Genomic DNA, 14,014 nt, shown 5'->3' on the forward strand with positions numbered 1-14,014 from the left:
TCAGAACTTTAACCAGTTGACTTACGCCTCCCTTCTCTCTGCTGACAGGTTTCTTCATTGAAGAACAGGCTAAAGAAGGTTTCTACCACCACTGGGGATGGTGTCGCCAGGGCCTTTCTAAAGGCACAGGCTGCTTTTTTTGGGAGTTACAGGAATGCATTGAAGATTGAACCTGTAAGTAGCCTCTTAATGTAGTCTATATCCTGACTTCCAGTCATGATTAAAAGACACACTTATGATAGGGGCCATGAGAAATTCCCCAAATCCCCCTGACCCTTGAATAAAGATAGAATATAAGTATGCCATTTTCCGAGTCAGGGCTTTCTGTCACATATTTTGTTTCTTTGATAGAAGTATGGTTTCTCTGGTGTGGCTATTCCTTCCTCTTGTGCAGTCAACTCACCATACTTTTTTCTCCACGTTTTTTGTAAGTCTGTCATTTTAGATATCTCCAATCCATTGAAGAACTTCCTCTTATTCTTTTAGATCTTTTAAGATCCAGTATAGTTCCACTGTGTCTTTTTTCCCCATGTATGACTAGATCTTTTACTACATTTCTCACTGCAAATAGTCAGTGGTCATCTTTTTATTTACCTTTTATTATGTGTAATGTCAGTTCTTCCAAGACTATAATGTTCCAGTATTTATAGCCACATAACATCAATAGGAGAAGGCTATTGTTTAAAAAGGGCAGCCAGGTGACACAATGAGTAGAGTGCCAGACTTGGACTCAGGAAGACCTAAGTTTGAATCTTGCATTTTCCTATATACAATTCAGACTGGCCTCTTTCCCCTATTCAGTTCTATGCCTGACTTATTAACCATTCCATTGCCTGTTCAAGTGCACAAGTATAAATTGGTTGTTTCTTATATGATTTTGATTAAACTAGTGTTTATTTACTAAGCTCCTTCCTTATTTGTATAGAACACTGTGTTAGGAATTAAGAAAGATATGTAGATAGATAAAACCACAAACTCTATATACTAAGCCAGATTGTCCCATGGAAGAAAATATGACCTAGTTTGGGGAGAAAAATATGAAACAACCATAGCCCATCTTACTTCCTTAACTTTTAGGAAACAGCATTCTAGAGGACAGTTAGTTCCTCAGGAGGAATTTTTATAAATGAATTCAACTACCATCAGTAATGTACAAAACCTGAGGTTGGTGCTAGAATTAAAAAGCTGGAACATCAACCCTATTCTCAAAGTGCTTGAATTCTAATTAGGTGGAAAATACAAAAATATCCAGAACCAAGACACAAAGAGGAAGGAGAGAATTGCTAAAGAATTCTGGTCCAAGTGCTTTGGGAAATCTGAGGACAGAGATTACTTTCATTGAAGGGCTAGAAGGCTTTGTGGAAAATGTGGCAACTGAGGTAGGCCTTATTAGAAACAAAAACATATCAATTGATGAGGTTTGGGGAGGGAATAAAGAGGAGAGGGAAGTGCTGATTTCAAACATGAGGAATAGTAAGAGCAAAGGCAAGATGAGAGCAGGATTAGAGAGTAATCCAGCGTGGCAGTAAGGTAAAAAATATGAGGAAAGTGATATAGGATGATGCTAGAAAGGTCATGATAATATTTTGGAGGGCATTAAATCGCCTGAAGAAAAAGTTGATATTTATTCAGGAGGCAATGTAAACAGGCATTTGACGTAATGACATTATATTAGTAATGTCTTTACAGCAGGGTTGTATTATAATGAATGAACTGCAAAATTATCTTGCTCGAGGCAGCTCCATGCAGACCTTTACACAAATCGCTACAATGCAAGAAAATATTGAGATCACCAGGAAAGCCTTCTCGGAGCATGTAATTTTGAGTCTGGGCCTTAAAGGATGGGTAGGATTTTAATATCAAGGAATGGGAAATGGAGGATTTCAGATGTAGGAGATGGTATGAGTAAAAGTCCGAAGATGGGAAAAGACAAAGTGAATTGGGGAAACTGTGTTGTCAAAAGTTGGGAAGGAGGCTAGTGTCTATGAAGTTGAATAAAGTGAGACAATGTTGGAAAGTTAAGTAGCATGTTGTAAGAGACCAATTCAGGATAGCAGTGCTAAAAACTGACATGGAAGAATCACATGCTAATCAGAGCTGACCAAGGGAACTTCTTATTTTTCATTAAGTGAAACCATTTATGTGGATCTAAATGAAAGAGAAAACATGAAGCTCTATTACTTATTGTTCTACCTAGTCATTAGGAGATAGACAGCCACTAGTCAGACAGAAGATTGAGGAAACATTCTAGTGGCCAGCCACATTATTTGTCATCCTTTGGGATGAAGTCCTTATCCTGGTACATCTGGACTCACAATTAACAAATAGAAGTATTTTCATGGAATCTCATCATCACAGCAATACAGCATTTAAAAACTTAAGACTGGGGGCAGCTGAGTGACTCAGTGGATTGAGAGCCAGGCCTAGAGATAGGTTCAAATCTGCTCTCAGACACTTCCCAGCTGTGTGACCTTGGGCAAGTCGCCTGACCCCCATTGCCTACCCTTACCACTCTTCTGCCTTGGAGCCAATACACAGTATTGATTCCAAGATGGAAGGTAAGGGTTTTAAAAAAAACAACAACAACAACAACAACTTAAGACAACCCTACTGAAGGCAAATAGGAAATCCAGGGATCCAGATCTGGAAGTTCATTGGTTGCCATCAGACTTCCACATCAAGTTTTAATTCACTCTCCATCTATCCTTGCTTTACCTCTTAGGCATTTGCAATCACATATCCAGGTCAGTGTCTTGATGGTTTTATAGCTAGGAATCATTTAAAGACAAGGGTATTTTTGATGTTAGCCTTTAATATGCAATTAGTCCAGTGCCCTCCATTCATAAACAAGGAACTTAAAGACCCAAGGCCTTATTTTTGTTGTTCTAAAGTAACTTCAAACTCTGACATTCAGTGTTCCAATGTGCCTACCAACTCTCCCACCTTGTGGCATGTTCTAAAGTTCCTTCTTGCTCTAATATTCTGTATTATGTCTATTTGTTACCAGATCTCTTCTCCTCTAACAGTCAATAAGTTCTATGTATTTACAATATGTAAACATTATACGAATGCATATTGTCCAAAACAAACAAATGCCTTCCTACCCAAAGACTTCTGTGTGTTTCTTCAGTCTGGTAGAGGGGAGGAGGGCATTTCCAAATAATGAGTGTGCATTGTCTATTTATGGGTTACTCAGAGGAACATCAGGTGTGAAACCTGGGAAAATATAAGTAGAGCCAATCTCTTTCTTCTCCATACAAATGATAAATCTAAAACCCTCCTGGCAGCCTAATGTTGGGGAGAGGGGAAAAAAAAAAACACCTCCTTTATCCATGTCAAGCAGTTGCCCAGACTTCCGTTCATTTATTTGGGCCTTTCTTGCTCTCTGACACGCCTCCTGCCTGTTGCCAGGCAACCCTTGGAGTAGCAGCGTGTGTGCAGCTCTGATGGGAGTAAGAGATTAACTAGTTAGGACTGGGTTTTTGTTTTCTTTTGTTTTTTTAATGGCTAGAAGGGGCAGGAAGAGACAAATAATTTAATGTTCATCTGCAAATCATGTCGCCTTTAGTTTTGAAGAAAGAGCTGTAGGTGAGAGATCCAAACTTTTGGGAGTAGAAAGTGTTGTGCCGATAAGTTTCTTGAATATTCCTAGAATTTCCCAAATTCTCTTCCTAGAGAGAATAAATGAGTTGAGAGACTTTCTAACTTTACCCTTTGATTTAATAATTATAGATTATACTTCTATAAGACTGTATCTATAAGACTATTTCTAAAGAAGCAATTTTCATAACAATCTAGTAAATTAGTCAGTTGTAAATTTTAGTATCTCCATTTTACAGATTCAGAAACTAAGGATTAACAAAGAGGAAATTATTTGCCCATATAGTTTGTGAGACTGAACTCAAACTCAGAACTTTTTATTCTGTCTAGTGATTTTTCTATTATACCGTGCTTCATATATATACCATGAGATCTCCTAAATAAAACTGATCTGTCTTTTTGAAGCAAAAATCATAGCATAAATACTCTCATCTTAATCATAAGACCATTCAATATTAAATTATAAGGGAATATTGGTGACAGTGGATGGAGCACTGGACTTTGGATCAGAAAATCCTGAGTTTGAATCCTGCCTTCTACTTACAAGGTGTAGAACTTCAGGAAAATCTCTTCAGAACTCTCATCCTCAGTTTACTCATCTGTAAAATGAGTTGCTAATAGCCCTCACCCAACAGGATCATTGTGAGGATCAAATGAAAAAATATCTTTAAGTCATTTTGCAAACTTTCAAATTCCTTATAATGCTGTGATGATGATGATGATGATGATGATGATGATGATGATGATGATGATGATGATGATGAAGATAGATAGATAGATATGAAAATAACCTTAGAACACAGAAAGTTAGACCTAGAAAGGTTTTTAAAACAGAGATTGTTTTGTTGGAACTGAATGTTGGATGTTGGAACTAGAAGGAAATTAAGAACACAACACAAAATGACAATGACAAAAAGCAAAAAATGTTAGAGCAAGATGGAACTTTAAGTGTCATCTAGTCCAATCCCTATATGAAGCATAAATCTCTTGCATAAAATCCCTCAGAAAAGATTATCTGGTTTCTGCCTGACTACATCAGTAATGGAAGATTCACTTTATAATGCAATATCTCATTCACTCACTTCTCTCACTTGCTTCACAGTCCTTTGCAGTTTGGCTTGAAAGAAAACTCAAGTTGAAATCACTTTTTTTCAGGTTAGAATGATTGTTTAATTACTAAATCTTATAAGCTTTTTTCCATCCTCATTGTTCCTGCCTTTATAGGCATTTCTCAGTGTCCTTTTTTGGTTCTTCAGCCATATTTTACTCCCTGATTGTAGATATACAACTTGGTCCTATTCTGAGCCCTGTATTTACATACTTTCTGGGTGACTTCCTCAGGTCTCAGGAATTTAATTATTGTCTCTATGAAATGATTTAAAGATTTAGATAATATAGCCCCAGCCTCTCTTCTGAGCATTGGTCCTACATCAACTACTTATTAGACAATTTTACTTTGATCACCCATAGTTATCTCAAACTCAGCATGTCCAAAGTAAATTCCCCAATCACTCCCCAGTAGCCTACTTCTCTTCTCAACTTCCATATTTTTGTTTTGGATGCTGTATTCCTTCCAGTCACCTTGGTTCCCAACCTCAGAGTCCTCTTCTAAACTTATAATTCCTCCTTACTCCAAATATTCATAATCAGTTGAAAAATCTTGTCAGTTCTGCCTCCACAACATCTTTCTTATCTGTTCTTTTCTCATTAATGACACAATTACCACCTTACTTCAGACCCTCTTACCTAGATTATTAAAATAACCATCTAATTGGCCATCCTGCTCCCACTTGCTCCCTTCTCCAATACAGTCCCACATGACTACTGCACAAGTGATTTTTTTAAATTTTATTTAATTAATTAACTTAGAATATTTTTCCTGGTTACATAATTCATGTTCTTTCTCTCCTCTCCTCTCAACCCCCTCCCATATCCAATGAGCAATTCCACTGGGTTTTACATGTGTCATTGATCCAGACCTATTTCCATATTATTGATATTTGCACTGGGTGATCATTTAGAATCTACATCCCTAATCACATCCCCATCAACCCATGTGATCAAGCCATTGTTTTTCTTTTGCATTTTACTCCCACAGTTCTTCCTCTGAATGTGGATAGCGTTCTTTTTCATAAATCCCTCAGAATTGTCCTGGATCCTTGCATTGCTGCTTAGTAGAGAAGTCCATTACATTCTATTGTACCACAGTGTATCTGTCTCTGTGTACAATATTCTCCTCGTTCTGCTCCTTTCACTCTGCATCAATTCCTGGAGGTCTTTCCAGTTCATATGGAATTCCTCCAGTTCATTATTTCTTTTAGCACAATATTCCATCACCAACAGATAGCACAATTTGTTCAGCCATCCCCCAATTGAAGGGCATCCCCTCATTTTCCAATTTTTTTGCCACCACAAAGAGCGTGGCTATAAATATTTTTGTACAAGTCTTTTTCCTTATTATCTCTTTGGGGTATAAACCCAGTAGTGGTATGGCTGGATCAAAGGGCAGGGTTTTAAAGCCCTTTGGGCAGAGTTCCAAATTGCCATCCAGAATGGTTGGATCAATTCCCAAGTGATTTTTCTAAAGCATAAGTTTGACCCTTGCTCAGTAAGCTCCTCCCTATTACTTCTAGGATCATATTAAAAATTCTCTATTTGCATTTTAAAATCCCTTCATGATTGAGGGGGAGAAAATAAGCATTTGTATAGCACCTACTCTGTACAAAGCACTGTGCTAAGAGCTTTATATTATCTCATTTGGTCCTCACAACAACCCTGGGAGGTAGGTGCTGTTGTTATTTCCATTTTACAGTTGAAGAAACTGCAGCAAACAGAGGTTAAGTGTTTTCCCCAGAGTCACACAGCCAGTAAGTATCTCAGGCTAGAATTGAATTCAGATCTTCCTGATCCCACACTTTACACTCTAGTCACTAAACTACTCAGCTACTTGGCATCTCCCTACCCTTCTAGCTTTATTATACATTACTTCCATTCATGCAGTGTTTGGTCCAATCAAACTGATCTTGTTTTCACACATGACACTCCATTTACCATCCCTCATTTCTGTTCCTTTGCACAGACTGTCCCTTCATTCTTTGAATGTGCTCTGTTCTCACCTCTGTCTCTTTAAACCTCTCATTTCCTTCAGTTTCAAATGACGCCTTCTATATGAGGCCATTCCTCAGTCTTCTAGCTATTACTACCTCTTCAGCAAATTTCCTTGTATTCATTTAATGTGTGTACACATGTATGACACGTATACATGTATACACATGTGCATTTACACATATTGTCTAACTTGCTATGCTGTGAATGAATGTAAGCCCTTGGAGGGTAAGGACAATTTCATTTCTACCTATATATCTCCCCTGGTGCCCCACTAAGCACTTAATGATTTAATTGAGGGATTGATTGATTGATTGATTTGAAAAGGTCACCACAGCTCACTGCTGCCTAGAAAGTCTCAATTAGGAGAAACTCACTTCACAGTACAGTCTTGTCTTTGCTAAACTGATCCATTGGCATTGCAAGAAAAGAGGTAGTACAGAAGAAATACTGACACCTCATTGATCACCACTTGTTCTTTGTATCTTCTGCTCATTAGGACTTCATCCCTGACTTGGAACATGAATTAGGAGGAAGCAACCAAGAGGCCCAAGAGTTTTCTATCACTCTGAAATTTGGCAATAACTTAGGTAGTTTTAAGGTTATCAACCATATCTTAAGAATACCAACAATTATTTATGGTTTCATTGATATAGGTTCTTATTTCCACAACACAGATCATAATTCCTCCACACTAGAGTAGATCTTAAATAATTTGCTTTGGCAAAAAAAAAAAAATCATTCCCTGGTGAATACCATTCTCGGTATGACTTCTTCTGTATCTCAGTAGGATGAAGGAGATAAAGCACATAGTCTATGGCTAGTTACATTCTTAAAGGCTGTCTAGTTTGTTGTGGCCTATCACATCTTGTACTCCGTTTGGCCTAGCACTACAGTCACCTGCATATCAAAAGGCAGTTCAAAGATAAATTGTCCTGGGAAGTTTTCAGAATAGAGTACTCAAATGAAAACCAGATAGTGAAGTCAAAGTAAAATTAGAATTTTCTTATTGTTAAATGAGCTGCCTTTAGAGGTAATGAGCTTCCTATTAGAGGTGGTAAGCTGAAACTAAATAATTTCAAAAATTTCACATTAAAGTGCTTTGAGTAGTAGATTGGACTAGATGACTTCTAATGTCCTTTCTGGCTCTGAATCTATAATTCTATTATAGAATAGAATAATCTATGATAGAATAGAATGGAAACTAGAACATACTAGACATTGAAGTGCTATAACTTCATAGTTAAATGATTTCAGAATACATGTTTAAAAATTGAATGTCCTATTATACAACACCCTCACATGCTTTTCTGGGATCTAGGAGAAGTTTCTGTGATGTTTAAAGGCTAAAACTCTAGGATTCCTCACATGCTTTAGTGCTCTGGTATGCATAGCCTTCATGTATTATAAATATAAATAAGTTTATATTTAGTAATTTGATATTTTTGCCAAAGTTAACTACAATCTGTAGTGATCCTTGTGAACCTGCATGGGTTCTTTGAGAACAATTCAGGCCAGACAAGACAATTTTTGTTCTTGAAAGAATACTAGATTGGTAGGTAAGGCAGTGATGGGCAAATTTTTTAAAGAGGGGCCAAAGGAAAGGAAATGTTCATCTGTCAGTCTGTTTCTAAGGCAACTCTTTCGAAGTTTCATTGTATTGTATCTTACTCATTGTAGTCGTCAGATTAGGAATAATGTCCTGGGCCGATTTGGATTTTAGCCAGTTATTTGATAAATGCACTCATGATATAATTGTAGAGAAAGTAGAGAATGGCTGGTTTAGAAAATTAGGAGAATTACAAACTTGTTGAGCCACCAGACCCAAAGAATATTTAATCATGGCTCAGTGACATCCTGAATGGGTAGCAGCACTGGCTAGGATTTTGTTCCTTGATTCTCTCCTGTTCAAAATTTTTTATCACTGTCTTGTCTGGGAACCTAGAGAACATACTCATCAAATTTGTGAATGATAACATGACAATAGATAGTTAATGTGTTGATTCAAAGAAGTGGGGGGAAAATATCTCAGCAGGCTAGAGTAATGAAACAAGTCTAAGAAGATGAAATTTAATAAATGTAAATTATTACACTTAGGTTAGCTAAGTCACTACTTTTTAGCTCAAGATTCTAAAGGAGATTTATGACCTCTGAACTTTCTAGTCTAAAAGACCATTATATGTAGCCTCTAAATACCAATACTGAGAGTTGTCTGTCTTATTCAATTCAATATACATTTATTAAGTAACTTCTATGTGTAAGGCATTATCTCAGTCCTAGGGTTACAAAGACAAAAAAATTTTTTTCTCTACTCTAAAAGAGTTTACAATTTATAGGAATTCTTATGATAATAGAAAAATATCCTTTATAATTTTCTTAAAACTTATAATTTGGGAGCTTTAATTTCACATTAATGACCGTAACAATAATGACACTAATAACTGATATTTATATATCATTTTGTGTTTTCAAAAGTGCTTGGAAGATATTATCTCATTAGAGCCTTACAATTATCCCGTGAGGCTGGTATGAAAAGTAGTGAACAGCAAACCAATTTTACATATTGGGAAATTGAGACTAAGGAAGTGAAATAATATGCCCAAAGCCACACAATCTAATCAGTTGAAGAGCTAGATCTGAAATTCAGATATCCTCACTCCAAACAAATGATCTTTGGAGTAGTCTTTGAAATTTAATAGATGTATGGCCTTGGGTAGGGTGCTTTATGTCTATAAACCTCTGTTTCCCATTTTTTAAAAAATCTAAAATTTGATTAACGATATTTGGACTGCCCAACCCATGGGATGGTTGTCAAGAACACTTTTTGTAAATTATAAAATGGTATTGAAATCTGAAAAGTTATTATTATGCCATGTCATAGGCTTGAAGTCTTAATCTTCTTTCTTTAAGAATGCTTTCCATAAAGCTTACAACTCACTACAAATTGAAAGTATTTCAACTAAAGTAAAAATTAAAAAAATCTTTTAAACTCTTAAACTGTTTCCATTTTAAAACATAATTTCCCAAATCTGCTATATTTCTTAACAAATGTAGGTTGAACTAGCACCATTTGTAAATTTTGTTGCAGGGGGAAGCTGTCAAAATTTATTATATTCTTTCTTAAACATTCATTTAATACATAATTTTAATTGCCTAATATTTTGTTATTTAAATATTTGATATTTATAGAGGTAATTGGATGAAAAAGTTAAGAACTTAGAAACATGTTACTCAGTATTCTTTCTCCTGGGGTGACACCTAGTGGTTAGCTCACTTTCTAGTATTTATTTTACTCTTAGAAGATCACAGACTTGATAGAATATTAGAGATGAAGGGACATTAGAATATAGAATGTAAGAGCTTAAAGAAAATAGTTCTTAGAATGTTAAAATAAAGCACATAAAATGTTAGAGATGGAAGGGACCTTAGACTCTATGATGTTTGAACTGGAATTAATCTCATAAAATAGAATGTTAAAGCTCAAGATGGAAAGTAATCTTTAAGGTCATCTAGTCTCAATCCCTCTCTTTACAATTGAAACAACTGAATTCCAGAAAAGCTAAATGATTCTCTAAGGTCACATAGTTATTGAGTTAAAACTCAGTACTTCCTAGGTTCTCCAACTCCCATACTCAATATACTTTCCATTTCCATTTATACTACAAGGTTTCTTGAATGTAATAACTTTCAGGAAAAGAGAAGTAAAATTTTGGAAAGTCCACACCAGTTCTACTAGGGATCCTTCCTAGTTTTAATTACCTGAACATTTGATTCCCTTTTCTATCAAGTTGCTGATTGTTGATTCCCCTTCATTCAACATTTTTATTAGTACAACTAAAAGTAGTATTGGTCTGTGATATTAAAACTTACTGGGTGTTCTGTGCAAATGAGAAATAAAATTCCTTGGATTTTTGTACCCTGGGCCTCAAACTTTTGGCAAAATGAGAAAATATTATTGAATATTATTTGATTATTATAAAGTTTCAGAGCTTTAAAATGTCAGTCCTGGAACTGAGATATTCAGAGAAGTCAGTAATTCAGGAGGCTGGCTGCCTGCTGATTGGTTCCTATGAACATCTTTGAATGTGTTGAAATCTTATTAGCCAAAGCCTTATTATCTTATCAGAGAACACATGGATTTCTAATTTGATCATTCAGAGGTAGGATATAATTCTAATGTTAGTCTGATATCCTCTTTTGCATTTCTTTTAGTCTCTTCCTTCTGTAACAGTGTTTTATAATGGAAAAATTATGGATTTGTATTTCTGAGGCGTAAATTTATATCCCAGCTGGAACCCTTAATAGTTATGGGTGATACTAGATAATTCAATTTCCCTAGAGAAGTTGTGGTATCCTGAATATAAAGAGTGCTGGATTTATACTGCAACATATAGGTCTTGAGTTCAAATCCTGGGTCCTTTTGGTTACTTATTGGTAGTATGAACCTGGGAAAATCATTTAACTTCCTTAACCCTCATCTTCCTCAACTATAAAATGAGAAAATTGGTCTAACTGATCTCTAGGATTCTCTTACAGATCCAAATCTGTGACCCCTATGTTCCTTATCCAAACTTCAGTTTCCCTATCAATAAATTATCAAGTTTGAATTTAATTATCCCTAAAGGCTATAAATTTTCAGCTATAAATTCAGTGATCACAAATATATAAATATATCTTCAGTACTTTGAAGATTCCATGATTTCATCAGTGTACTTTCTTCACTGACATCTATTGCAACCCCTCTGTACTTTAGATAGAATATACTCTTTTGAATACCTACGAACCCACCCACCCCCCTCCCACAAAAAAAGGGAAAAGATCATTTTGTTGCCATAGTTTTGGAGATCATTAAATCTGCTAACATTTGGTTACAGGATAGGTGGTCTAGTCCAGGTTGAATCAGTGGGCCTTAAACCTTGCAGTGACTTAGGTTGGATGTCAGCCCCAAGCATGTGAAGACTTCCCATGGTAGAATGGACAGATGAGAAAAATTTGTTCTAATGGTCATGGAGGCAGCTAAAACAGTGCTATGGAACACTTAGAGCTTGGTCAGACATTGAAGAAACAAATGTCATCCACTGCAGATCCAGAGCATCACCAGTCATCCTGATCTTTATCTTGTCACTGGACTTTGACAACTCTGAGAGAGTGAGACTGACTACTCTGTACGACTCTGCCTCACTTAAATGCAATTCACATGCAAGTCATCAACCTTGAGATGTCATTGTTATTCTTCTAAAACGAAGGATAAACAGCAACAATATGGCATCTTTAACATTTGCTAACTTTGTGACAGTATGCAAGTTATTTAATTTCTCCAGACCTCAATTTCCTCCTTTGAAAAATGATTAAATAATATTTGCACTATTACCCTCTCAAGGATAATATAAAGAAACATTGATAAAGCCGATTTTATTAAGGAAGCAATATAGAAATTTCCATTAGGAAAAAGATCTATATCTCAAATTACTTTCATCAACAAAAGAGGAAGAGTGGATCAAGAAATTGATCTTCATGTGATTATTTTTAAATTAGAAAAACTCCAATTAAATAAAAAAGTAAGGATTTGGAAAATCGACACAAGATTAACAAAAGTTGAAGAAAGCCAAAGAACCATTAAACCATTAATCAAAATTAGGGATTTTTTTTAAAAAATTAAATAAATAGCTAATCTAGTTTTTTTAAAAGAAAGGCCAAGTATCAAAAATGAAAGAGAATTCCCAACAATTGAAAATGAAATCAGAAAAACTATGAGACTTATTATGCATATGCCAACAAAACTTATTAGATGTAATAGATATTTATAAAAATATTAAATATGTAGATTAATAGAACAATAATTAGACTATATAAATAACCCAATATCAAGAAAATAAATTGAACATGCAATGAATGAACCCCCCCCCAAAAAAAAAACCCCTTAAAATAAGGTTAATTTACAAGTGAATTCTATCAACCATTCCAAGAGCAATTCCAAAATTACATAAACTACAAAACTGGGGGAAAGGCTTGGAACCTCAACCTAGGAGAAATAAAGAAGAGAAAGAAAACCATAGATCAATATCCCAAATTAATATTAATCAAGAATAAATAAAGTATTAGCAAAAAGGCTACAATAATGTAATAAAAAGTATAAATACTATGACCAGGTTGAATTTATGCCAGGAATACAAGGTTGGTTCAATATAAAGAAAAATGTAAACACAATAGACATGTTAAAAACAAAAATAATAGAAACATATTATTATATCAATAAATGCTGGAAAAGCTTTTGACAACCCCAAATCTGCAGTTTTAAAACAAACACTAAAAACATATAAACAAATCGACATTCTCTTAATTATGGTTAGTGATATCCATCTCAATCCAAAAGCCAACATTATATGTAATGGAGAAAGTTTAGAAGCCTTCCCAGTAAGATCAAGGGTAAAGCAATGATGTGCATTTTCATTGCTATTATTTAACATAGTTAGAATTGCTAGCTATAGCAATAAGACAAGAAAAAGAAATTGAGGAAATTAGCATAGGGAAAGAAATAACTATCACTTTTTTGCTGGTGATATGTCTATCTAGAAAACTAAGAAAAAGATAACTTGAAACAAAGACTTATGCATTGTTTCAGGATTATAAAACAAGTCCTCATAAGTAATCTCTATTTTTGCATATTGCTGAAATGTCCACAGTTATTACTGTTATACTCAGAATGACACATTCTACATATGTAAAGATAGAAAATCTGACTTCACAATAAGTGAAGCTGATATCCGACCTTGTTGTTGACCTCCTTTAGTTAATGAGTATCTTCATCCTATACAACTGAAACAAAATCTACTCAGTGGAGGTATATTAGTGTTTTAAGAAAGTACATGGCTGAGGAGTTATATTTAGCTTAGAAATTTTGGTTAGGAATTTGATCTAGTTGGTTTCCCTTCACATATTCTTTTCCCAGTCACAATTTATTGGCAGTAATTAGTTGTTTATCAGAACTCTTCTTTCTGCCATTTTCTCTAGGCAAAACTTCTCTCTTTTCTCTTGCACCCAACCTGAAAAAAGACTGGAGATATTGAACTTATCCTGAGGAGTTTATTGCTCATTTTAATATTTATACTTCTTCCTTGAAAGTGAGCAACTAACATGAGTTCAGTGAAAATGTGCAGCATTTGTAGAGTAAGTTCAAACTGTTATGTCTCTTAACTTCCCTTCCACTCTTAACTTGTAATTTATAAAATGTAAAATGCTCTCTAAGTATGTTAAAATGAGTATTCATATTTTTGTTATACTTCCCCTTTTAGCTCCAACACTCTTTAAC

The 14,014-nt window shown here is 35.0% G+C and overlaps 1 protein-coding gene across 1 annotated transcript in view; it reads left to right on the forward strand.

Annotated features, from left to right (window-relative positions):
• The window catches only part of DENND1A (DENN domain containing 1A), a 667,138-nt gene that overhangs the window by 465,160 nt on the left and 187,964 nt on the right, over window positions 1–14,014 (forward strand). Inside the window, exon 13 of the mRNA XM_044664250.1 lies at window positions 49–174. Coding sequence (XP_044520185.1) covers window positions 49–174 — 126 coding nt within the window. The remainder of the gene's footprint in view (window positions 1–48; window positions 175–14,014) is intronic.

Source organism: Gracilinanus agilis, chromosome 2 (genome assembly GCF_016433145.1).
Source record: "Gracilinanus agilis isolate LMUSP501 chromosome 2, AgileGrace, whole genome shotgun sequence".
Taxonomy (NCBI): domain Eukaryota; kingdom Metazoa; phylum Chordata; class Mammalia; order Didelphimorphia; family Didelphidae; genus Gracilinanus; species Gracilinanus agilis.